At 44.7% G+C, this 27,811-nt stretch overlaps 1 protein-coding gene across 1 annotated transcript in view; it reads right to left on the bottom strand.

Moving 5' to 3' along the window:
* Positions 1–26,450, bottom strand: part of AMN (amnion associated transmembrane protein) — a 72,044-nt gene extending 45,594 nt beyond the window's left edge. Inside the window, exons 1-3 of the mRNA XM_044435861.1 lie at positions 26,414–26,450; positions 8,625–8,743; positions 8,497–8,541 (exon numbers count right to left, since the gene is read on the bottom strand). Of these exons, the coding sequence (XP_044291796.1) occupies positions 8,497–8,541; positions 8,625–8,743; positions 26,414–26,450 (201 nt within the window). The remainder of the gene's footprint in view (positions 1–8,496; positions 8,542–8,624; positions 8,744–26,413) is intronic.
* Positions 26,451–27,811: the final 1,361 nt, after the last annotated feature.

Here is a 27,811-nt window from a genome sequence, read left to right as displayed (position 1 = left end):
TCTTTCTTTCTTTCTTTCTTTCTTTCTTTCTTTCTTTCTTTCTTTCTGGGAGTACCCATGGATAGAAGAGTGATGGAGGAGAATTTTAGGGATCCAAATGAATGATCTCAGGCTTCAGCCAGGTAGGTGGATAGGTGAGCCTATCTGGAGAGGACATTCCACAACCAGGGAGCTACTACTAAAAGTCCCTTCTCCTCATGATCATCCTCCACATTCTGGGGCACTTATAGAAATGTACTTGGAAAAGGGAACATTCAAAGCAGTGCAGGAGAATTATATTAAATATCATCTTGTTTAATAGTGATGAAAACCAGGAGGAGGTGAGGTGAATATGATCCCGAGGAGCAGCCTCCTGGCCTCCAGAATTCGCAAGGAGTGAGGGAGATGAACAGTTTGCATTGGCATCATAATCAACTATTTTGCAATCCATCTCTCTGAACAAGAAGTGTTTTGCCAGCAGCATCCTTTTTTTTTTCCACAAGCAAACTTTAAATGCATACACTGTGGACTTAGGAATTGTTTATTTTTATTTTTATTTATTTTATTTATTTTTCAATTTATATCCTGCCTTTTCCCCACAAAGGGCTCAAGGCAGCTTACATCTCCTCCTCCCCCATCTTATCTCCACAACAACAACCCTGTGAGGTAGGTTGGGCTGAGAGTCTGTGACTGGCCCAAAGTCACCCAGTTGGCTCCATGGCTGGGCGGGGACTAGAACCCAGGTCGCCTGAGTCCCAGTCCCATGCTGTTAACCACTACACCACACTGGGTGCAATCCTATTGTGATAGCCATAAGGTCCCTAATTCAGAGGCTTACAGGCACCTGATGAAGAACTGGAGAAGCATCTGAGTTAATCTTCACTTCCCTGTCATTCCACTCTGTTTTTCCACTCTGTTTTTAGATAGATTTTTTTTCTTTTTTCTTTTTCTCTTTCTTTCTTTTTCCCCCTGTTCATCTGGAGTGTCTTGATGTAGGAGGAAAGGAGGCTGGACAGGACTCAGGATAGCTTCAGTCTCCTCTCCTCCCCTGGAAATGCTTTCTTTCCAAACCTCAAATAGTGGCTGGTGCAGTTCTTTCTGTACCAGCAGGGAAGAGGGTTGAGAAAGAATTCCAGTTCCCAGCTCCAGACTTGGACCACTGCCTCCAACCTCATATCTGGGAATCTGAACTATCCTATGACCCCTAAGGCACTGTCTAGGGGCCATAGGACTGTTTCCTGCACGGCTTTAGAAGTCTACTAATGCCCACATTTCCAAATACTCTATTTGCACACCCCTTCTCTGCTAAAATGTCACTGCCTAAAATGATTACACGCAGAGAGATATACAAAATTCCTCATGTGGATGCTTATAGGCCAGTTAAACACAGCATGTTGTCTTATTAAAACATCCAAGTAATTAGCCGTTTAAGTAGCTTGAATACATTATGGTACGTAAATTCATACTGGCTATTTGAACAGACACACTCACACATGTGCATTCAAGCAAGGCAAACACAACAGAAAATTAAGGAGGGAGGCAGAAAGAAGACATACATGTGCAAAGGAGGAAGGAGAGCCAGTGTGGCCCACAGTTAGAAGGCTGAACTAGGATTGGGGAGATTTTAGAAACATAGAAACAGAGTGAGTCAGAAGGGGTCTTCCGGGTCATCTAGTCTGACCCCTTGGCTCCAGCTAGCTCCGCTCACGACATGCCCATCATGTGCATGTCCAGCCTATCTTTGAACACCCGCACTGATGGGGCATCAACAACCTCTCGTGGAAGCCCATTCCACACCCTCGGGGTCCTAACTGTCAGGAAGTGCTTCCTGGCATCTAAATGGAACCTTGGCTCCCTGAGCTTTGCTCCGTTGGAGCTCATCCTGCCTTCCTCTGCAGGGGAGAACAGGCCTCTACCCATCTCCATGTGACATCCCCTCACATACCTGTATGTCGCCAACAGATCCCCTCTGAGTCTCCTCCAGGCTGAAGAGACCCAGTTCCTTCTGTCTCGCCTCATACCCCATCCCCTGCAAACCGGCCACTCTACCAGTTGAATCCCTACTCAGCCATTTCTACAACAGGAAGGAATAAAACCATTCCCTGGATCTACATTTCATTGCAGAATATACACAGAAGTGGACCTGCAACTTAGTCCCTGCTCAAAAGAACACAGTACCTCCAATGTCAGCCACTTACCCCTGTAATTTCCTTCTATAAAGTAAAAGTGCCCAGGACCTAAAATATCCCCAAAAATCAGATGGCTTCAGTTTTTTAGGTGCTCCGCACTGGCTGGTCACGTTGGAACCATCATTGTCCAAGACAAAGTAATCCAGGAAAGATTTAACTTTCAATATAGAGTTCTTTTTCCAAAAACCACAGCTAGCCTGAAATATAACACAGACTGAGAAATATATTGATGTTTGCCATTAGGGTTCCTTTTTGTCCCAGGCAAATGGGATTTTTAAAAACATGGAGTGTTTCAAGCAAAACTGGGTCCAGGGAACAGTTCCTTTCTTCTGACACAACGAACATAGATTTCTTGAGAGCTATTTTACTACCCTGAGCTATGCTGGGCTTAGGCTTGTGGCGGAAAAGTGTCCCAAAATTTGTTTCAGGCATGCTTCCCTGATCCTGTTGGTGAGTATTAAGTTCACTGGGTGGCTTTGAGCCAGTCACTATTTCTTAGCCAAACCTGGTCCATGGATTGTGAGGGTATGTTGTGGGGATAAGACAGGACTTTATGAATTGAAGAACAGAGGACATTGCAGTGAGTTCCGTGAAGGAAAGGCGGATATAAGTATCGTAAAGAAGGAAAAAGGTGAACTAGATAAGACCCAGATTTGCAAGAAGAGGAAGAAACAGCACTGTGCCCCCAGCCCCCAAGAACAGGAATTTTTTCAGTCTTATTCAAGGCTCCTTTGGAAGTCCCAGGTAAGTTTGTCTGAGGCAGAGTCATGACAGAGAATGAGGAATAACTCTTTGCAGAACAGAACAAAATGTGTACAGAATTCCAGTACATACTGGGGACAGCTACTACCTGGGGTGAACTGGACAAATTCATGGAAGACAGGCTTACAAATGGATATCAAACAAGAAAAGCACATGCGGGGAAGAATGAATGCACATGGGCATTGTGCTAATCATGTGACAGTCTGTACAGAGCTTCCCTTTCATGAAAGAGTGCTGTGCGTTGTATAGTTTATACATGTGACAGCATCCACACGTTACAGACATTCAAATGAATTAATATAAGCCAAAGACGCGCCCTTCTGCAAGAATCCTTTTTCTCCCCCCACCCCACCCATGTTAAATGTACACTACATTTCATCTGGAAAGGGGTGTGGGGCTTCCACAATGAGGAGCAGTGTAACACTGATTCCTGGATGCTGAATGTAAACAAAAGGTTAATTGTTATGTGATCCCCCTGCCAGTTTCCCGAGGTCACTGTTACATTCTGGACCCTTGGCAATTCCTGGAATGCTGGATCCTTGGCAAGTCTTACGTAGCTGCATTTGGCTTTCTAAAAGTTAGGAGAGACACGAAACTCTAATCATTCATTACAATGATACAACTGGGGTTGTTAGAATGTTTGTTGTGCTGGACTCCTACAGTATTTTAAGGAGCAGAGAAGAAGAGCAATTAAAACTCAGAAACGTTGAGTGGAAAGGCTAACAAAACCCTTCTTCTGGGAAGATATTATTTTAAGAGGAAAAGCACAGGCTGAGGAAGGAATGCAGCACCTTCTTCCCCATTAATCTTCTGTAGTCTGTATTTGATTTTTCACACACCAAGAAAGCTTCACACCCCACCCTACAGAAATTAGGTGGCCATCTCATTCTGACTGGTGATGGAACACCTTGACTCAGTTTTCAGAAACAATTGGGTATTTATCAGCTTCCTTGGGAAACTGTCAGAAGAAAGCGCACTCTTTCTCTCCAGAATTATTTTCCAGTTTGTATTGTTGGTGATGGTGACTGCATTCAGGTCCCTCTTTATATTACTGCCATCCCAACCTGGAAGTGTAGCATTCAAACCTATGACTCAATACAGCAAACCTAAAAAAGGGTGCCATTTATTCATTCATTAGATTTATATCCTGCTTTTTTCTTTTATAAGGAACTCAAAACAACGTACATCATCCTCCTCCTGCAGCTCTCAATCTTATGTGCACAACGACAACCCTGTGAGGTAGGCTGGGCTGAGAGTCTGACTGGCCCGAAGTCACCCAGTTAGCCCCATGGGGACTAGAACCCAGATTGCCTGCTCTTAAACACATTGGCTCTCTTTTAGGTGTAGATGACCACAGTTGTTTGTGGTTGCTGTGAGTTCATAGTGGTCAAAAGCTTCAGAGAGAATTTCATTCACAATAAACACACAAATATTAAATATATCTTGTGCATGCAGCTACAAAGCCACCTGAGTTACTTTCCAAGCTGGAGACAAACACCTGGAGAGAATAATGCTCATTCCCTATCAAACCACTGCAAGCAGGACATATTTTAATTCCAAGCCAAATTACTGTAATTTTGGTGACATCAGTGATTCTAACACATGGGTGCTGCTGTTATGTTTCGTTTGTGCCCCAGTAAAGAAATATTTTCATGATGACTGAAAACGTGCTTTACATTGTTTCAGAAAAGAAGCTGAGATTCTCCACATGCCCAATTTACTCCAAATTTCAGATCCTATTTGCTTATTAAAATATAGCCAGTCACAGACTTGTAGTGACCCTATTCTTCAAATACATTCTGATAAATTTCCCTACATTCAGCAACAACTCTGAGTGTCCCTGATTAGCTTTTCACTAGCACTGTGCTTCTGAAGGAGTGAGAACTGGTGATCTTTGATTAGAAATCTAAATCATCTCAAATTTTGTAATGGTACAAAGAGAATGTTCTTTGTTTTCCCAAGTGCATCAATGAATGATTTTGAGGGGAAAAAATAAACTTTGCCAGTCTTGAGGCAGCTCATAAAATGTATTCCAGCTGCACATGCACACAACCAATCCCATGCTAGCTGGAGCATGCTGGGAATTGTAGGACTTTTTTCTGTTTCAACATGCACTGGATTGCACCTTAAAATGCCCCCATGAAAGAGGGATGATTAGCCTACTGTGGAATCACAAAGGAGGGAGAAAATACAAAGCAACTCAAAAACAAGTCCTACCACCACTGGTGGGAGAGCAGGGCATGGGCTTTTTGTGTTGCAGCGCTCTGGCTACAAAACTGAGGACGCAGGAAGGTATTAATCATATGCTGAAGACGCCAATAGGAGGGGGGCAATGGCTCCACACCCAGGATGCTGCAACAGAAAAGGAATCGTCCTGCATCCCCACCAGCTCCACCTCGAGCGGTGGTGGGACATGGAGCTGGTCCTCCACTGATGACTGCCATGGGTGGGCAGAGCCCTGTGGGAAAAGACATGAACTTTCATGCTATCCTGCATTATGCAGCTGCAGAATATAAACAATCCTGAATGCAGTTATTGAATGGTTGGTAACTCAGTGGCTCGGAAATCGTATCACCGTAGCAACCTCGGTTGCTGTTTCTCAGTATGAATATTGTTTGAAGAAAGGGGGGAAATGGAAAAGCAGATCTTTTGACTTGATCATTGTTTACAGAGGCAACAAAGGGTTATTTGCATCAAAATAGGGTTGTTTCATCTCTCTGCGTTTGTCAGCCTATCAAATGCTCTAATACCTAAGCCTGATAGTTTAACATTACGCGATTGGGTGGAAAGGGTCATCTCGAGGCACAACCCATCCTTAGGAGAGACTTTCTGCAGAGGCACTTGGATGAATCAGAAATGCATTAACAAGAAAACACAGATGCGGGGGAGCCCACTCAGTCACGTAGCCTGTGTTTCTTTCACAAACGCCGAGCGGTTTGCTGCAGAGCATGCCTGAGAGCTCTGTTCATCACTTACTGCATAGGGACCAGGGCGCTTTGGGTTTCTTGAGAGAGAGTATAGATCGAAAAGGTAGGCAAGGACCGATGATTATCGCATTGAGGTTGCTGCCCCCTCCCTTTCTTAGGTGGATTGCTGGTTAACAGCCCGCAAGGTTCATTCCGTATTTCATCAATGGGAGCTAATGGCAATGTTCCCCTATTCATTGGAAATCTCTGGTGTTTTTGAATGAGATACTCATCAGAGCTTGGTGACACATCGCAGCTTGACGGCAGGGGGCAGAGGAACGAGTGTCTGAGAAGCAGCAGCTAGCAGTTTGGAAGAGACAAAGGCAGAGAGAGAGGGGGGGGGAAGTCGCTGAGCGCTGAAAGCGAGGGGGTCGCATGTGGATCTGAGGATCTGGTTGAGCATCTCATGCTTGCTAGGGGTGCTCCTTTGCCTCCGTGTGGCCCCTGTTTCTACATCTGCAGATAAGGTTCTCTCATCCAAAAGAAAATAACTGTGATGCTCTGCTTCCCCAACAACGCCAACAAATTAAAGGAACTGGGGAGTATGTAATAACTGGTATTCTGTGCAAATTGAATGAACAAGCACATATATTCAAAAGACTCGGAAGGCAACCAACATTCTGGTTTAAATGTGTACGTAGCTGGCTCGGAAAGATAACATTGCAGTGTAGTGCCTTAATAGTGTAAATCTACAGTCCACAACTTGATATTGTCAAAATGTGTTGGAATACAAATCCCAATATCGTTCAGTAGCATAGAAACATAGAAACACAGAGCGAGTCAGAAGGGGTCTCCCAGGCCATCTAGTCTGACCCCCCAGTTCTAGCCAGATCTGCTCAAGACATGCCCACCATGTGCATGTCCAGCCTATCCTTGAACACCCGCACCGATGGGACTTCAACCACCTCCCGAGGAAGCCCATTCCACACCCTTGGGGTCCTGACTGTCAGGAAGTACTTCCTGGCATTCAAATTGAACCTTGGTTCCCTGAGCTTGGCTCTGCTGGAGTGCATCCTGCCCTCCTCTGCAGAGGATAACAAGTCTCTATCCACTTCCGTGTGACTTCCATATGTCGCCAACAGATCTCCTTGGAGTCTCCTCTTCTCCAGGCTGAAAAGACCCAGTTCTCTCAGTCTGGCCTCATATGGCTTTCCATGCAATCTGGCCACCATCCTTGTGGCCCTATGTTGCACTGATTCCAACCTGGCTATATCCTTCCTGTAATGTGAAGCCAAGAACTGAACACAATACTCTAGCTGCGGGCACACCAGAGTCATATGGAGTGGTAATAATACCTCTCTCGAAGAGAGATTAAACTAAGAATGTCCCAGAACACATCCAGAATCTGGTGTACCAAGCAAGGATGATAAGAAGAAACAGATTAATGCTGGAAGCAGTTCCTGAGTGCAGAAAGCTTCTGTTATGCCCTTAGAGTTTAGCTGATCTGAGAGCACCAAACAGACACAGCTTGTTGTGGAAACAATTTAGTTGAATTTACAGCAATGCAACTCACATCAACAAAATACAAAATGACACACATGACCATACCAGCTAATGAACTTGCTGAAAACCAGTGTGGTAGAGAGCCAGTGTGGTGTAGTGATTAAGAGCATGGGACTGGGACTCAGGCGATCTGGGTTCTAGTCCCTGCTCAGCCATGGAGCCAACTGGGTGACTTTGGGCCAGTCACAGACTCTCAGCCCAACCTACCTCACCGGGTTGTTGTCGTGGGGATAAGATGGAGGAGGAGAATGATGTAAGCTGCCATGAGCCCTTTGTAGGAAAAAGGCAGGATATAAATCGGGAAAAAAAAATCCTGTTCTTGTTTTATGCTATTCTTATTTCCAAGTAAATTTTTGTTAAACTCAATAAAAAATATTTTCCACCCCTTCAAAGAAAACATGTTTTTTTAAAAACATGAAAGTTCTGCTCAAATGCTCTAAAATGTCTCTTCCAGGCCAGAAACATGGTTCTTCACCACAGCTCCCTGACTTTAGGTGAGTGCATGTGTGTGAACAAACATTTTAAAATGCCTTCTTTAAAAGAATAGATGTCTAAAACATGCAGACTATGGCTCTAGGTTTGTTTTTCATTTGCTTGTTCATTGGTTTAATACTCCAACATAGCAGTACTTACTTCTGGCACAACAGAAAATGTATCTCTAATCTTGCTGCAAGACAACTGACAAAAAAATTCATTTAACTCATTAGCTTATTTCTTATGAAGCTTTTCTATCAAGGCTGCTAATCAACTGTTAATCCACTGTACCGATATCGGGTTGAGTTGAGATCTGAACACTGCCAGTGTTTTCTCTCCTGCTTTTCCACTGCATTACCTCTAGGTGGCACTGTATAATAGAACAGCATAATCACAGAAGCTGAAATGATGTTTCCTTGTGCTTTCTTTAAACAATACTGCTTTTAAAAAAAAAAAAAAAATCCCCCTGCTTTTAAAAAAAAAAAAACTAACCAAAGCAGAAGAAATGGAGGATCACAACACTGTCTAAAGAACTTGTAAACAACAGTGAGTAGGGAATGACAAATGCACAATACAGATAGAAAAGCTCTGGGTGTATATGTCATAACATTAGTTGTGCTTACCATGTCTGTCAAAGCATGAGATGACTGGACAAAGACCGACACAACCTGGAATAAATAAAAACCACTAAGTACATATTCCATATGCTGCGGAAAGACTGATTGCAGTCATATACTTTTAAATCAAGCACCTTGCTGCTCTCAAAAAGGATGGCATCCGTAGCACATGGAACTCGGCCTTGATCCCAGTTGGAACTATTTTCAAAATTAGTGTTTGGAATCCATCGCTTGTACACAGCATTTGAAGCACCTGAAAAAGAACAAAGAAAAATTGAGTGTACTGTCCATGAACTTACTGATAGGCTGTGCCTCAACCTCGCATTCCATTCAATGACTGTCCATAATTGGCAGCACCAATGAAACTATGATCCTTGGTATCATACCAAACGGATGCGGTTTGCCAGGGCACACAAAACAAAAGAAGCAGGCCATTTGTTTCAAGTGTCGCCATGTCCAGAAAATGCCACAGCAAAGGTCTCTGCCCAAAGAAATGATATTCTTTAAGAAAAACCCTGCTGAATCAGACTGAGGGTCCATCTAACCCACCATTCTGTTCACACAGTGGCCGACCAACCGCCTACAGGAAATCCACAAATGGGATATGAGTGTGATGGCACCTCCCGCCCATGTTCCTCAGCAACTGATTTGCATTTGCTTCTTGCTCTGACTAGTAGCCATTGGCAGCCTTATTTATTATTCATTTATTAAAACATTTCTATGCCGCCCCATTCGCCGAAGCCTCGGGGCGGCTCACAACATTAAATTAAAATACAAACATTAAGTTAAAACATTAACTTTACATAACATTAAGTTAAAATGTTTGTAAAATACAAACATTAAGTTAAAATACAAAAAATAACAATATAAAATATATAAAAGCCTTATCCTCCATGAATTTGTCCATCCCCTTCTAAAGCCATGCAGATCATGCAGGCCATCACTGCATCTCATGGAAGTGAATCCCACAGTTCAACTATGTGCAGTGTGAAGAAAGCTTTCTTTTCATCCGTCTGAGCCTCCTACCAAACAGCTTCATGGGATGATCCTGGGTTCTAGTATTATAAGTGAGGGAGAAAATGTCTCCCCATCCATTTTTTCCACACAACGCATAATTTTGTACAACTCTATCATGTCTCCTTCTACTCACCCTTTTTCTAAGCTAAACAATCCCAGGTGGTATGACCTTTCCACACAGGGGTGCTGCTCCAGCCCCCTGATCCTTTTAGTTGCCCTTTCTAAATCAGCAGCATTCTTTTAAGCTGCCCTCTGTAGCCCCAAGATCTTTGGTCATTATACCTGAAGCTGATTTTTGGTTTTTTGCCCTCCAACTGGCATCACTTTACACGAGCATACACGAATCCATATTATCATTATCATTTCTATACTGCCCAACAGTTAAAGCTCTCTGAGTAGTTGACAAGAACACATAAAATACAATATAAAATACAGGCAACATCAAAATCTCATACGAGTTACAAGATTTTAAAACCAAATTTAAAACAAATGTAAAAATACAAATTAAAACAAATGCAAATTAAAACATAAGACCTGTTTAAGCACCTAATATGAGCCCAATGTAATAGTAAAGTAATTAAATGTCCTGCGATAGAAGACAACATTGCACTGCCACTGAAAATATATTAAACATGCCAGCAAGCAAGCCTCAATGGGGAACTCCTGAAATGCCCAGCTGGGAGACAAGTCCCAAATCTAGATCAGAGGGGTTCAGGTAGCTTGTGCTTGAAAGAAATTTTCTGTTAGATATTGTGGTCCTAAGCCAGGTGAGTTAATGAAGTTTGCAAAACCATTTTATTTTATTTATAAATTGTTAATGCAAGTTTTAAGGCTGAAACCGTCTCAAGGTGCCATTCATTTAATAAAAAAAATATTCCAATGCTGCACCCTCATTTTAAAGATACTGCAAATGAGATAACATAAACTTGGATATGACAAGTGTTTTAAGGTAAATGTTTTCTTTTGGATGTAGTAGTCTAAAGGATTGCCTTAGATTTTCCGAACAGTTTGTAACAATAAAGATTTCTGAGTTAAGCACCCAAATGGCTCCTGCTGTTTTGCAGTTCCCACAACACTCACAAAGGCCACAGTTAAACAATGGAACTTGCCACTACAAGATGGAGTGATGGCCCCAAGTCTGGTTAGCATTTGAAGGGGAACAGACAGATTCATGAAGGAGAAGGATACCCAGGACTACTAGTCCAACCAGCCTGGTTGCTGGGGTCATTTTCAGGGTGGTTGCACACAGTACTTTGGCCCAACTTGAATCAACCAGAGGAAGAGCCTTCAGTGGAGTGGTTCCCTGTGAAATCCCCTGCCTCGCAAGGGAATTCCTAGGAAATTCAGTTTTCAGTGCCTGCTGAAGACAACTATTGTCCAGGATGCATTTATTTCACAAGCACAGAACAGCTTGTCTTCCTCCACCTCCTTCCTCAGCACTACCACCACTCAGCTTGAGGGACGGCTGTGTCCAGCAAGGGCAGGGTGAAAAGAGAAGTTTGCATCACCTCTCCCCTGCTGCCTGCTGGCACGATCAATTCTGCATTGTTGCAAGGCGGGAGGTGCAGCTGAGGCTTCCCTTTGGGAAACCCAGCCAAACACAGCCCATCTCCGGTCCTTGCCAACAACTGCAATTGTCCCATGGTTGTGGCGGTTGGAAGGGGAGACTTCAGGTAGGCATCCAAGTGCACACCTCTGCCCTCAGTCCCCCACGCTTGGGCAGTGGCGCGCCCACAGGTGCTGCACCAAGCGAAGGCAGAAGAACACAGCACATGGATGCCCTTAAGGAGGCAAGGAGGAACGTGCCCCATTTGCTTACCACGAGGGCAGGGGGTGGCCATGACCACAAGCAATGAGACAGGGACCTGCAGTAGCACATAGAAACAGAGTGGGTCAGAAGAGGCCTCCCAGGCCATCTAGTCTGACCTCCAGCTCCAGTCAGCTCTGCTCACGACATGCCTGCCATGTGCATGTCTAGCCTAACCTTGAACACCCTCACCGGTGGGGCTTCAACCACCTCCCGTGGAAGCCCATTCCATACCTAAAGTAAACACTGGAACAAGTCATGACGTCTTGGGAATGGCCTCAAAGCGGCACCAAACCCACCCCATGAGAAGCCCGCAGAGCTCAAAGCCACCGTGGTTTAATATGGTATGAGAATCCAGCCATTGTCAGAACAGAGCTTATTATGCCACCTCCCTTTTACTTTCAGGAGGGATAAAAGATTGCTTTGGCCTGTTGGCCATTTTAATGGCATTGTCTGAATGCAGTTAGAAGCTGCAGACTGGAAGGAGTGGGTGGCAGCTCCATTAGAGCACAGATCATAATAAGCCCTCTCAAGCCAAAAAACCAATTATTTGAGTCTCGTCCACCAAGACAAAAGAAAAATAGCATAGCTCACAAAGTTCAGCCTATTGGCTTCCAACATCATTTATTGTTGCAAGCAGGAAGGCACCACTTTGTACCACTAAGAAATTTGAGATGACTAAGATTTCCTGGCCAAAAATCACCAGTTCACCCTGACTCACAATGCTGCACTGAGTTTGGAGTTAAACTAGTGGAAGGCTAATCAGGGATACATAGATTTGTTGCTGAAATCAGAGAAAATCATCAGAATGTATTTTAGGAATACGATCTATAAGTGGCTGGCTGTAATTAAGCAGCAGATGTACATTTCTGTTGTATTCATCCACTCTCCCAACAAACATCCTGCCGGCATTTTCTTTTCTGTCCTCTATATCCACCCCCTCCCCAGATAAAGTGCAACAAAAAACAAGTAATGGTACATCTTTGCAGCATTTACCTGCACGCTCTCCTCTCCTGGGGTTGCAAAATCTTTCAGAAATCTACCTTTAGGCTGACCTACTATGGAGACTGTAAATTCAACAGGGGCAGGCATTCTGTTTAAATTTGAAGCAGTACATACATATCGCAAATAAATAAATATGCTGTACAGCATTGGACTGTCCTACTTTTGAAAACAACTCAGAATCTTCAAATAGTGCAGAATGTGGTTGCTTGTGTCCTTGCTGGTGCTGGTCATCAACTGCATATAACCGCTCAGGTTGATAGTGTGTTTCTGGGCCAAATTCAGAGTGCTGGTTTCTAATTTTTCAAGCCTTTAAATTTAGAGTCTGAGTTATCTGAAGGTCCGCGACAGCCTTTTGGACTTGTCTATGTGCTGAGTATATTATGAGAGGATCTACTTGCTGGCCAGCCATTAATTTCTGCAAGGTAGGGGCACAAGTTTGGACTTTCTTAATGGTGGGTCTTGTCCTGTGGAACTCCTCTGAAGAAATATATGGCTGCCTTTTAAAGCAACAACAAAATTCTTGCTTTGTCTTCTTAACTGAAAGGTTTTAATTACCTACACTGCTTTTGTTATTGGTTTATTCCTAAATGTGTTCATAATTCACTTATTTTATGAATATATTAAATTAATATATGATTGTATGTATTCTATTCTAAGCCACTTTGGGAAGGTTGCAGTCCTGAAGTAACGCAAGTAATAAATAATCAATCAGTTGATTTTTTTATTAATTATTTATCAATCAGGCCTCCTGTGCACACAGAAAATTGGGACTCGAGTCATACATCTTTATGAATAATCTTTATACTGCTGCAGATTTTTCATTTGGTTCATATTGTTGTTTCAAAATTTTAGCAGTTTTACAAAGTGTTATTTTGCAGTATTTTACAGGTTTAATTGTTGTGAGCTACCCAGAGATCTTCAGCTGTTGGGCAGTATAGAAATGCAATAAATACATAGCATCTAAAAGGACATATGCTTCACAATAATGCAGGGCATATGACTACTGGGAGGCATGGACAGAAGGACTTTGATGTCTGAGGATGCAGCAGGCAGGGGTAATCTTACTCCCATTTGCACATTTATCGAACATGCCTGGATTGTTTGTCTGAACAGCTCTCACTGGAGCTAAACATGGAGATCACACATTTTATTTATTTATTTATTTATTTATTTATTAAAACATTTTTATGCTGCCCCATTCGCCGAAGCCTCGGGGCGGCTTACAACATAGATAAAACAATCAGTTAAAATATCCATATAAAATAATCTTAATTAAAACACACATTATAAAATAAGCCGCCCTGGCCAGATAAAATTCAATTGTATTTAGCATTTAAAATGTTGCTTAAATAAAAAGGTCTTAGCCTGGCGCCGAAAAATAAATAACGACGGCGCCAGGCGGACCTCTCTGGGGAGCGCATTCCATAACTTAGGCGCCACCGCTGAGAAAGCCCTTCTCCGAGTAGCCACCCTCCTAATTTCTCTCACGGAGGGCTCCCGGAGAAGGGCCTCTCCCGCCGATCTCAGGGGGCGACTGGGCAAATATGGATGTAAGCGCTCCTTCAGGTAACCAGGACCCAAGCCGTTTAGGGCTTTATAGGTCATCACCAACACCTTGAATTGGGCCCAGACTTCAATGGGGAGCCAGTGAAGCTGACGGAGAACTGGAGTCATGTGAACATAACGTCCAGTCCCCGTCAGCAGCCTGGCAGCTCTATTCTGAACCAATTGAAGTATCCGGACCGTCTTCAAGGGTAGCCCCACGTAGAGCGCGTTACAGAAGTCAAGACGGGAAGTCACCAGCGCATGAGTCACTGTTGCAAGGCAGTCGTACTCCAAGTAGCGGCGCAGCTGATGAATCAGCCGAAGCTGGAGGAAAGCGCTCCTCGCCGCTGCTGTCACCTGAGCTTCAAGTGAAAGCTCCGGGTCGAGGAGCACTCCCAAGCTGCGGACCTTGTCCCTAGGAGGGAGTGCAACCCCATTCAGGACAAGGTTCAGGTCACCTTCTCCGAAGCCCGAACCGCCAACCAACAGGACCTCCGTCTTGTCTGGATTGAGCTTCAGTTTATTGGCCCTCATCCAGCCCATTACCTCGGCCAGGCACCGGTTCAGTACAGCCACTGCCTCACCTGGATTGGTGGAAAACGAGAGGTAGAGCTGGGTATCATCAGCATACTGATGGGTCCGCAGCCCACACCTCCTGATGACCTCTCCCAGCGGTTTCATGTAGATATTGAACAGTAAAGGGGACAAAATGGACCCCTGCGGTACCCCATGGCAAAGCTGCCATGGTGCAGAGCCATAGTCCCCCAACACCACCTTCTGGAATCGGTCGTTGAGATAGGAGCAGAACCACCGCAAAGCGGTGCCTCCGACCCCCAATCCCGCCAGCCTATCCAGAAGGATACCATGGTCGATGGTATCGAAAGCCGCTGAGAGGTCCAGGAGAACCAACAGGGACGCACTCCCCCTGTCCTTCTCCCTGCACAGGTCATCGTACAGGGCGACCAAGGCAGATTCAGTACCGTACCTGGGTCTGAAGCCGGACTGAAATGGGTCCAGATAATCAGTTTCATCCGAGTGCTTGGAGTTGTCCCGCCACCACTCGCTCTAACACCTTGCCCAGAAATGGGATGTTGGCCACTGGTCTATAGTTAGCGGCCATCCCTGGATCCAGTGACGCCTTCTTCAGGACCGGTCGGACTACCACCTCCTTTAAAGGGGCAGGCCCCCGACCCTCCCTCAGAGAAGCGTTAACCACTTCCAAGATCCAGGTTCCAATCCCGTGCTTGGAATCCTTTATTAACCAAGACGGGCAAGGGTCCAAAAGGCAAGTGGTTGGACGTACTCGCCCAAGCACCTTGTCCACATCATCGGGCCGCAATAACTGAAATTCATCCAATAATTCTGGACCAGACGGCAGCGTTGGTGTCTCCCTTAAAACCTCTGAATCAATAGTGGAATCCAGCTCGTGACGAATCTGAGCGATTTTCTCCCTAAAATGCTCGGCAAAGTCGTCACAGCGGGCCTTTGAGGGTGGAATCAGCTCTTCCTTTGGCCCTGGGTGAACCAGGCCTTGCACCACTCGAAAGAGCTCCGCCGGACGGCATTGTGAGGAGGCAATGGAAGCGGAGAAGTGTCTCTTTTTCGCCGCCCTCACCGCCACAGCATAGGCCCGATAGTGGGCTCTTAAGTGTGTTCGGTCAGATTCATCCCGTGATTTCCTCCACCTACGCTCTAGCCGTCTCCCAACCTGCTTCATTGCCCTCAATTCTGGAGTGTACCAAGGGGAAGAGCGGGCTCTGCCCGGTGGGAGAGGACGCTTAGGAGCAATCGTGTCTACAGCCCTGGTCATCTCCCCATTCCACAGTTCAACCAGAGCCTCGACAGGAGCACCCGTCTTGTCAGCCGGAAACTCCCCCAGAGCCTTCAGGAATCCTTCCGGATCCATCCGGCTCCGGGGGCGGACCCACACAATCGGGTCTGCACCCTTACAGAGGGAGATGTCACTCTCGAGCACAAACCTCACTAGGAAGTGATCTGACCATGACAGGGGAGTCAAGCATCAATTCCTCACCCTCAGACCACCCTCTTCCTGCCCCGTCGAGAAAACCAGGTCCAGAGTGTGTCCACGTTCATGGGTCGGGCCGGTGACATGTTGAGACAGCCCCATGGCCGTCATGGAAGCCATGAAGTCCTGAGCCGCCCCGGTCAGACTAGCCTCGGCATGGATATTGAAGTCCCCCAGGACCAGCATCCTGGGGGTCCTCAACACCAGGTCCGAGACAGTATCCGTCAGCTCAGGCAGGGAGACTGTTGGGCAGAAGGGTGCACGGTACACCAACAGAATCCCCAATCTGTCTCGGTCACCCAACACCAAGTAGAGACACTCCAGCCCTGGTCTCGAAGGGACAGGAAGTCCCGTGAGAGTGAAGGAGGCTCGATAAACCAAAGCGACCCCCCCTCCCCTCCCCTCCGGCCGTGAACAGTGCTGGACCATATACCCGGGCGGGCACAATTGGGAGAGGGCAACATCCCCCCCCTTTCCCACCCAGGTCTCCGTTATACAGGCCAGGTCGGCCCCCTCATCCACAATCAAGTCATGGATGAGGGCAGATTTGTTATTGGCCGACCTGGCATTAAACAACAGCACCGTCAGGCCCGAGGGGCGACTGACGAGACTCCCTGGCACCTTCTGGCTGGCAGCGAAACCAGAAGTAGGGACAGGTGTCAGCCACCTGTCCCTCCTTCTTCTATGCGGACACGTTAAGCCCCCACTGCTATTACGTCCATTGCCCATCACCACACCAATGGCGGCGCCAGTGCGCTCCCCAGGAAACTCAGGCGGCAACATGGCCAGGGACGACTCCATAAAAACAAGTTAAAACACTTTAAAATTATAAAACAGTTAAAATTGGCCGTTCAACAGAAGGGACTGCCACAACAAAAGAGCAAGTCCCCTGGCCGGCCCAGCCCCCCCGCGAACGGCCCCCCCCAAACGGCGGCGACCGCCCTTTGGCCGACGCCCTTCAGCCGCCGGCCCCAGCCGCTGCCAGCGCTTTGTAGCCGCCGGCCGCCCGACGCCCCACCCCGTCCGGGCACGCCTGCCACGTGTGCAGGGGCGGGGCAGGGCAGTCAGGTAGCGGCGGAATTGGCGGCGCGGCGCGGTCTTCGCGCGGTCTTCGGGCGCATGCGGTGCGCGGTGCGCGTGCGCGGCGCGGTCTTCGGGCGCGGTGCGGTTCTCGGGCGCGTGCGCGGTCTCCTGCCAGGTGTTGTTCCTCCCCACATCATGTCTGGCCTACAGCTATAGCATGTTGGTGAAGACTTTTCTCCTATGGCTGATGCTGTTGATACCATTCAGGTATGCAGAACAAGAATGTGGTACAGTCTTTCCTGTACTGTACCACTTCAGAGGACTGCTGGGGACAGTTCTTTGCTCGAATGCACCCTGGGTGAAAAACAATCTCCTCACAGTTTAAAAGCTAGTGCCACAGGGAAAAGATGAGATAAAATCAAATCTCTTCAGTGCTTGTGAAGTTATCATGTAGGTGATGGCGGTGGGGGTGAGTGGGATTAACCTCCCTAGGCCGCATTTCCCTGTCCATCTGCTTACACCCATGCTGGGTTGCTACTCTTGTTTGTGGGGAAATTGAAGAAAGGGAGGGCGCAATTGCCACTGCCTGCCTGCTACTCTCTTTGGAGTGAGTTCTTCAGCCTTTCATAACTTATAGGTCGGGTCTCCCGGTTGCTAGGCAACTACCCACTGCTTTCCCTTTCTATGGCGGCTGCTCCACCATGAGCAGAGGAGCTGGCATGGGACAAGTGATGGGGCAGAGGAAGGGTCATGCGTTAGGAGAGCTATAGAAACGAAGGCAGACTCAGGATAAAAAGAGAGCATGAACACAACCTATTCCTCACAAGCCTTCTGTCCCAGAAATGGCTTATTAACCACCACTGGGGAAAAAAGGCCCATTTTCAGCAAATTCTTCCTTCACACACGCTCCTCTCTTGTCTCACGCCTCAGCGGAACAAAAGCCCTCGGCGCCAGAAAAGCAGCCCCCCCCCCCCAGCACCTGAGCGCATCTGCTTCTCCGAGCGCCCATTATTTAGCCACCACTGCCAGGGTCCAAGGCACACGTCACACCAAAGCGAAAGGGAGGCTCTGAGTAAGCCAGCTGCGTGACTGGCAATAATAAGTGCTTCTGGGGCTACGATGCCCTGGTGGACCAACCATGGTAGTGGTTTAATTAGCTGGATTCCTAGCTCTAGGGCTTCAGGCAGGTTATGTGTATTCAGGATAAAAAGACCTGGCATCCTAGAGTGAATTCTATAGAAGTTGAAAGCAATACTTAAGAGAGCCTTCTGTCTTCCTCACCTATTTGAGTTCCTGTGTTTGAACAAGAAAGCAGTAGAAACTGTGTGCTTTTCTGTTAATTAAGTGGTAATGGGCATCTTCAGTTATATAGTTTCCAATTAGCTAAGCTCAAGACATCCCTAGAGAATAAGAAAACAATGCTGGTTCTGAAGGATGATATGACACACTCTCAGGGCCTTCGGCTGCAAACAAGAAAGATGGAACAGGAGATATTAACTTGATAAGCAAGAAGAATCACCCTTTCCCTTCTTGGGAATGCAGCTCAGATTTTACCCCCAGGAGGAATGCAGGAAACTGCTTTATTCCAGGTTAAATACTTTGTTCAGCTTGCTCAGAACTAACTACTCTGTCTGGCTAGTGTTATTTAGGGTTTCAGACAAATTTTCCCCCATCACCTGAGCCTTTTAATAAAGATGCCATCACCTTCTTGAATTGGATTGGGGCTTGGGCACTGATGGAGTAAGGTGCATCCTGCCTCCATGGGTCATATCAGTCCCCCTATCAATATTGCCCCATCAGAAGCCCCATGATGGAGCAAGGGAAGACCCAGGTATCTGAACTGCAACTATCTTTTCCCTTCTCCATAGCTAAAAGCAGCTTTGGAGGAGAAGAGCTCTGGGAAACAGCACCAAAAGAAAGGTTACTTTGATCTCCCTCAGTGTCACAGGCCCAATCCATTAATCCCCATGGTTCCTTTTAAGCAAAGAAAAGAGGTTAGGACATCCAAGGGCACATCTCTAGCCTGGCACTAATCCTCAGGACCTGAGTTAGACAAGACCAGCTTGCATGACTGCATTTTCTCACATTTTAAATTTTAGGAGCTACTTCATACCGAATTACACTCTTGGGCTATGTAGCCCAATATAATTTAATCTGACTTCTAGCAGCTTTCCAGGGTTTCAGGGCTACCACACAAGTATATGGAATATATTGTTGCCTGAAGCAAAGGACAGGAATCCTGTACCCCTATTCCACATCAGGGATGGGTGATATTGAAGAACTCGACCTGCTTGTGCTTGGTGGATTAGCATACTTTGCTATCTTGAGAGCTGAAAATATGTTGAGTCAGGTTCCTTTCTGCAGCTTCCACTTTTAAAGTGAGCTGCAGCTTGCTTTCCTTTTTTTCAAGGCGAGAAACTTGCAATTTAAGTTACAGGGCTGCAATCTGTATTATGTTATGTTAGTTGCGAAGTAACATTTGACCCATTGTGACGCCATGGACAACATTCTTCCAGGCTTTCCTATCCTGCACCATCCCCCAGAGTCCCCTTAAGTTCTCACTGATTGCGTCAGTGACTCCATCTAGCCACCTCATCCTCTGCCATCACCTTCTTCTTTTGCCATTGATTGTTACCAGCATTAGGATCTTCTCTAGTGAGTCCTTCCTTCTCATTTGAGTTTCATCTTCGGTATCTGGCCTTCTAAAGAGCAGTCAGGGTTGATCTCCTCTAAGACTGACTGGTTTGATGTCCTTGCAGGCCAAGGGAATCGCAGGGGTCTTGTCCAGCACCACAATACAAAGGCCTCAATTCTTCAGTGCTCAGCCTTCCTTATGGTCCAGCTTTCACAGCCATACATTGCAACTAGGAAAACCATAGCATTGACTATATGAACTTTTGTCTGCTTTTTAGTGTGCTGCCTAGATTTGCCATAGCTTTCCTCCCCAGGAGCAAGTATCTTTTAATTTCTTGGCTGCAGTCACTGTCTGCGGTGATCTTGGAGCCCAGGAAAATAAAATCTGTCACTACCTCCATTTCTTCCCCATCTATTTGCCAGAAAGTGAGAGGACTGGATGCCATGATCTTCATTTTCTTAATGTTGAGTTTCAAGCCAACTTTTGTGCTCTCCTCCTTCACCCGCATCAAGAGGCTCTTTAGTTCCTCTTCACTTTCTGCCATGAGAGTGGTATCATCTGCATATCTGAGGTTGTTGATATTTCTCCCAGCAATCTTAATTCCAACTGGTGATTCATCTAGCCCCACCTTTCTCATGATGTGCTCTGCATGTAAGTTAAATAGGCAGGGTGACAGTATATAGCCTTGCCGAACTCCTTTCCCAGTTTTGAACCAATCAGTAGTTCCATGTCCAGTTCTCACTGTCGCTTCTTGACCTACATATAGGTTTTCAAGAGACAAATAAGATGGTCTGGTACTCCCATCTCTTTGAGAACTTGCCACAATTTGTTGTGATCCGCATAATCAAAGGCTTTAGCATAGTCAATGAAGCAGAAGTAGATGTTTTTCTGAAACTCCCTAGCTTTCTCCATGATCCAGCGTATGTTGGCAATTTGATCTCTAGTTCCTCTGCCTCTTCAAAACCCTGCCTGTATCTCTGGTAGTTCTTGGTCCACATACTGCTGGAGCCTAGCTTGTAGGATTTTGAGCATAACTTTGCTAGCATGTGAAATGAGTGCAATGGTGCTGTAGTGTGAACATTCTTTGGCATTGCCCTTCTTTGGGATCAGAATGTAAACTGACCTTTTCCAATCCTGTGGCTACTGTTGAGTTTTCCAAATTTGCTGGCACATTGAGTGTAGCGCTTTTACTGCATTGTCATTTAGGATTTTGAATAGGTCAGCTGGGATACTGTCTCCTCCACTAGCTTTGTTGTTGCTAAGACTTCCTAAGACCCACTTGACTTCACATTCCAGGATGTCTGGATTGAGGTCAGTGACCACCCCATCATGGTTATCAGGTACGTTAAGCTCTTTCTTGTATAGTTCTTCTGTGTAATCTTGCCACCTCTTAGTTGCTACCTCTTGTACAATGTTGCGAACCTCCGTCCATAGTTCTTTAGGCACTCTGTGTATCTGATCTAATTCCTTAAATCTATTTGTCACCTCTACTGTATATTCATCAGGGATATGATTTAGGTCCTGCCTGAGTGGCCTAGTGTTTTTCCCTACTTTCTTCAATTTAAGCCTAAATTTTGCAACGAGAAGCTCATGATCAGTCAGCTCCTGGTCTTGTTTTTACTGACAGTATTGAGCTCCTCCATCTTTGGCTGCAGAGCACGTAGTCAATCTCCTTTTATGAGGAGGACACTTTGTATTAACTACAGCCATATTTACAAAAATTGTGCAAATTGCAGCCACACTGGCTGTACACTGCCCAAAGAGCTTCAAAGAAAGAAAATCCTTCCTCCTCATATTTTACACAAAATAGTAGCCATACTTTGCACAAATTTCTCTGCTTTTCAAAAACAGACACAAGATGCAGCCTGCTTTAAAATTGGAAGACTGCATGCTGGTTCCTCTCGTGCTGGAACAAGCTGACATCGCTGCTGGGTAGAAGGGTCATGCCAGGCCAGACTGCAAGATTTTAAGCCCCTAAGTGGTTTCCTCACATATTCCTGTTCCACATACAGAAGCCCATGACCTGGCAATTAACTTCTTTTTTTCCCATGCTGGCAGTGGAACAGTATCCTTCACTGCAGTGGAGGGCAGCAGGCTGGGCTTGGTGTGCAGGACAAAGTATACATGAAATTATGCAAAAAGGTTTGCATGAGAGCCAGTGTGGTGTAGTGGTTAAGAGCATGGGACTGGGACTCAGGCGATCTGGGTTCTAGTCCCCGCTCAGCCATGGAGCCAACTGGGGGACTTTGGGCCAGTCACAGACTCTCAGCCCAACCTACCTCACAAGGCTGTTGTTGTGGGGATAAGATGGAGGAGGAGAATGATGTAAGCTGCCTTGAGCCCTTTGTGGGAAAAAGGCAGGATATAAATCAATCAATCAATAAATAAATAAATAAAATTTCCCACAGACTATCTTCTGCTGCCTGAGGCAGCAGCACCATTATGCCTAAGAGCCATAATCTTTGGCTCTATGGACTTTGGACTATGCTTTGGACTATGCTTTGGACTATGTTTCTGGTCCCTCTCAGTGACCGTGGTATTTCTCATAGTGTTGCTTTTGTGATAAAATCCTCTCCCTTTGTTATACCTCATTATGAGAAAGAGGCATGCCCAGTCTGCATAGGGAGCAAACAGCAGTTTGAGTGGAAGGGTAATTTTCACCAGAGAAGCAGTGCTCAGGGAAAAAGTAAGAAACCCATCCTTCCCCAGTCCTGATGCAATGGGTCCCCAGCAGTAAATTGCTTACATTTACAGAGATCTCTGATATATCTTATAGTTAGTCCTTATTGCTATGCTAGGCCTGTGGGCTACATCACTTCATATTATGGGAGATAAGGGAATTGAAAGCTCCCCCACATAGACTAGAATGTGGGCACTTTATTTATTTGATTTATACACCACTTTTTTCGTATAACAAACTCAGAGTGGCTTATATCATTCTCCTTTTCCTGTTCTCAACTTTATTCCCACAACAACAACCCTGTGAGGTAGGTCAGGCAGAGCGAATGTGGTTGGCTCAAAGTTACCCAGTTGGCTCCATGGCTGAGTTGGGACCATAACCCAGATTGTCTAAGTCCCAGTTCTGCGCTCTTATTTTTCCTAATCTTTCTAAAAATATGTATGTTCAAAACAAGTACAAATTCACAAAATGTTACAAATCTGAAATATGGCAAGGATAGGTTGGGGTTAAAGTGTGAGTCATAAGCCAGGGGCATCTTCCTTCTAATCTCACTTATCTCTGAACTTTCAAAATAGTTTTAGGCAAGACACTCTTAATCATGGTCCTCTATTTGTAATATGAGGATAATACTGACCTGCGCCAGAAGGCTGGTATAAAATGTAATGAGATAAGAACAGTTGAAATGCATGATATACATGCCAAGTAGCAGGACTATCACATTGCAGGAGAAATATTCAGGTTTATTTGACTGCATGTTACTCCTTCTTATGGCATTACCATGCTATTTTATATGATAAAATGTTGCAATTTGCAATATAATTTTGCCACAATATCAAATTGGAAAGATTGATTTTAATGGAAGGAGGTCTGTGTTTGTGTATAGCTTGGCTTTAATGTATGATGAAACTTAATTTTTACATTATCATCATCATCTTCATCATCACCATCATCTAATTTCACATGGACAGCCTTAATACAGTTTTTAGATTGCTATAAATATTCTGCCTTCTGCTTTAATCAGTTCTTGTACTAAGGAATCATGGTCTTTGAATGTTAAATATCCATGCATATTCAACAGAAGTCAGCTCACAGTATATAGCTTCAGGCTTTACATGAGGAAAGGCAAGGGGGGCTGGGGGGGAGCAGGAATATAAGGCAAAGCAAAGAAAGAAAAATCCAAGCTGCAGAACTGCACTGAGTGTGTTGGGTATATAGATCACTCCAGTAATTTCTATCTGTCCAGCTGGAAATGGTTTTCCTGCCTGAATTTTAAACATATCACGAACTACCAAATGCACGGTTCTCTTGCACGTAAATGCAGCAAGAAGAGAAATAATTTCTCCTTCATGTTCCAGTCTTAGAAGTTACTCACCATGACTCTACTTACCCAGAAGATATAAGAAAATGAAGGGGAAAAGCAGAGCCTTCATTTCACCGCCTGTTACTGGGACTTTGTCTCCTCTTGATCTCTCATTGCACTTTGGACTACCCTGTATCATATGATACTTGGGAATTGGAAGGAGACTTTGGATGGCTCTAAAACCAGTGATAGAGTTTGTTCTTACTGCGCGAACTGAAACTGCAGATATCCAGTAGGAGGTCTCCTAATGCTGATAATCAAAAGGCATGACACAGCTTTCTTGGTAAGGAAAAACACTGATTAAGTGGTGGGGAAATGCAGGAGGGCTACAAATCATGTAGATACAAAAATAATTATTACAACAGTAAGTGGAAACAACAGAGAACAACAAAGGGGGTTGGGGGAGAGACCTCTTCCAGAATATCCAAGAAATCAATGGGAAAATCACACCTAGATTAGGAATACTGAAAGACAAACAGGAAAATGACTCTCTGACCAGGATAATACAAAGAGAAGGTGGAAATAATATATGGAAGAACTGTACAGAAAAAATGAAAGGACTCCTTCAAAGAGGAATCCTATCGAGGAAGAACTTGGAATATAAGAAAGTAAGGTAAAAGTATTTCTGAAAGCTCTTGGAAAGAATGAAGCACTCAGTGTAGATAAGATACCAATAGAATTATTCCAAGCTGCAGAGACTTGAATCATTCTGAATCCTAACAAAAAAAAATTAGGCGGAAAACAAACAACAAATATGGAAAACAAAACAATGGTTCACAGATGGAAACATTCGATGTACATTCCAATCCCCTAGAACTGAGATGCTAAGGAGTGTAGCAAGTATGGCACTAATTTCCCATGCAAGCAAATTGATGCTCAAGGTGTTGCAGCAAAGAAATTGACCATATACGGAGCAAGAAACACCAGACATTCAAGCTGGTTCTCAAAAATGAAGAAGCACTCAAGACCATATCACAAATATACATTGGCTACCAGAATGTGCCAAAGAATTTGAAAAGAAAGTCTGTGATTTATAGACTGCAGCAAAGCCTTTGACTGTGTGGATCATAGATGGTCCTGAAAGAAATGGGTGTGCCCCAGCACTTGATAGTCCTGCTGTGTTGACCTGAATTGTGGACAAGAAGTTATTCTTAGGATAGGAAACCATACTGTTTCTCCATATTTTGGAGGCAAAGCCACCAGGCAAAAGTATCTCTATATGTTTAATATGTACACAGAGCATATCATAAGGAAAATTTGCACTAGGATGGCAAGAAGGAGTGAAAATTGGTGGAAAATAATCATTCAAGATATGAAAGACAGTGTGGTATAGTTGTTAAGAGGATGGGTCTGGGACTTGGCAGCCTGGATTCAAATCCCCACTCAGCCATAGAGATCATGGGATGACTTTGGTCCAGGCACAGCGATGCATATATTCTACTCCCAGCCTACCTCACAGGGTTGATGTTATAAGATTAAGAGGATGAGAATTATGAAAGCTGACTTGAGTTCCTTGGAAGGAAAAAGGTGGGGTGGTGATGATGATGAGGAGGAGGAGGAACAGATGTTATCATCCTATTGGCAGAAAGCAGAAATGAAGTGAAATGACTCCAGATTAAAATGAGAATCTGAAGCTGAAAAGCAGGACTCTACCTGGGCATGAAGAAAACAAAAATTTTGACTACATAAGAATTACATAACTTTCATGACAGGAATGAAGAAATTAACTTGTTAAAGATTTGCCATTATCTTAGCTCAATCCTCAATTGAGGATGACTGCAGGCAAGAAATTAGAAAAAGACTGAGACTTGGAAGGGCAGCTATGAAGGAACTAGAAAAGATGATCAAGTTTGACCAGAGACCAAGGCCCTGATTAGGCGCTATGCATGGGTGTGAAAGCTGGACAGGAAGAAAGATGATGCATTCAAACCATAGTGCTGGAGGAGAGCTTTGTGAATATCTTGCACCAACAGAAAGACAAACAAGACAGTCCTAGATAAAATCAAGCCAAAATTTCCCTGGCAAAGATGAAAAAGTGAAGCTGCCATACTTTGGGCACATCATGAGAAGGAAAGGCTCACCGGAGAAGACAATCATGCAAGGGAAATTGGAAGGCAGAAGAAGGAGAGGAAGATCAAACATGAGATGGATCAGTTCCATAAGGAAGTTTAGAATAGCTCAGCAGGGCTATCAAGGAGAGGATATTTTGGAGGGCATTCATTCAAAAAGTTGCCTAGTTGGAGATGTCTTGATGGTAAACAACAACAACATCAACATATTTGACCCTCTGGCATAACCTACCAACAGCCCATTAGGCTTCTTCTTCATGAGGCTAAGGATATATCTATATATCTGAATGTCCATGTTTGGTCTAATGGGACATGCACATGGTGCCTGTCTGACTCTTACGAGATTCTCAGTGTGGTCCTCTGGGTCCTCTGGAGCCTTGAACCTAGCCCACAAAACCCCGCTTGTTTTCACCCAGTTGTTAGGATTGCAAGGATGGCAAATGTGAGGGTGCACTCATTTCAGGAGTGTTTTTAGTGTGTGCTGAAACCTCATATTGCATATGCATCTCTGGCATCATATGAAAGTGATTCATAAATTCAGACTCTTTGTCCCCAAGTCCAGTATGATCTACTCTAATTGGCAGTTTCTCTCCAGGGTCCCAGGCAAAAGTCATTCTCATCATCTGCAGCTGCCGTCTTTTTCAACTGGAGGTGCCAGGGATATTGCTGAGAAGCTTCTTCATGTAAAATATATGTGCCTCTACTGAGCTATGATTCCTTCCTGAGCTGCAGTTAATCTATTACTGTTCCCCTCACCTGTCTTCACAGCAGGCAGAAGCCATTCCAAGGTCATGATGGCTGTGCAGTCTGTCTCGAACCTGCAAAAGAAAAGCAGTGTTGCCTGTGCATTTGCAAGGAATCCCACTTCTGTGGCAAACCCTGACCCTACTACTGGCCTCATTGACAGATTAGTGCACAAGGTCTTCCTGATCAGGCTTACCTGGGTTTGTGCAGCTGGCACCATGTGTCTGTGTCTAGTGTGGGACTCTAGCCCCTGCTTGGCTACTGAGCCATCTGGGTGACTGGTCCAGTCACAGACACTCAGTCCAGCCTACCTCACAGGGTTCTTGTCGGGATAAGACTGGGAGCTGGAGGAGCAGAATGATGTGAACCACTTTGAGTTCTGTAAAAGAAAAATGGTGGAGTATAAATCTAATAAATGAATAAAATAAAAATAAACAATTACTATAATCAAACATTTAGAGAAGGCAAATTAATTAACCTCTTGCTTGCTTTTGGGACAGAACTGTGTGATGTCCCAGCTTGTGTTTACTGGAAGCTTATCCTCTGGGCACTGACACTTTCAGACCAAAATCCAGAGGGGGAAGGTGGAGCTCCTGGAACCAGCAAAGAACTGAACCAGCAAAGTTACTGATTAATTGCTGAACTGGGAGAGTGTCAGAATGTATAACAATAATCACCCATTCTCTTAGGTGACAAACTTACACAAGAAATAACCCCCATTCGGCATAGCAGGATTTATTCATGAGTGAATCCTCATTCACTTCCCTTTTCCAATTTCCAGCAAACACAAGTGCCCCAGACAGAGATTCCAGGACTGGAGGATGTTGCTTTGCTGTTCCTCGGCCCAGGAGCAACAAGAGCTGTCACCAAAGGTGGCTCCTCATTTCATTTCAAATACTTCATTTTGGTATTTTTGGGGATTCTAGAACACATTTTTAACCACTCTTGTGTTCTAACTTCTTGAAACCTGGGGCAGATCCTTCCCAATTGTGGAATCGACTTGCCAGAGATATTCACCAAATGCTGTCCTTACACATATTTTGGAGCCAGATCAAGATGCTTTTATTCAAGGAGTATTTTAATTATTGATGATTTTAGTTGGAATTTGATTTTAATTCTATTTTAATGATAATTTTAGTATTCTCAGTTGTGACATTTAAGATAGTTCCAATCTGTTGTTAAACTATTATTTGGTGTTCCTGCTATGAAGTTACATTATTTTATTATTGATGCTGTGGTTTTAATTGTGTTATTTATGTTTTATGTTGTTGGTTTTTATTACGTAGACCATCTAGAGAGCTATGTGGCTATGAGGCAGTATACAAAAGTGCTAAATAAATAAATCCATGTACACAAGATGTTGCAACATTAAGCTTCTAGCAGCCTCATTGCCTTAAAACTCTAAGTACA

The sequence above is a fragment of the Varanus komodoensis genome, unplaced genomic scaffold, assembly GCF_004798865.1.
Source record: "Varanus komodoensis strain SLA01 unplaced genomic scaffold, ASM479886v1 scaffold3, whole genome shotgun sequence".
NCBI classification, from domain to species: Eukaryota; Metazoa; Chordata; class Lepidosauria; order Squamata; family Varanidae; genus Varanus; species Varanus komodoensis.
Note: the sequence above shows the minus strand (reverse complement) of the source record. Positions and strands in the feature narration are given on the sequence as shown.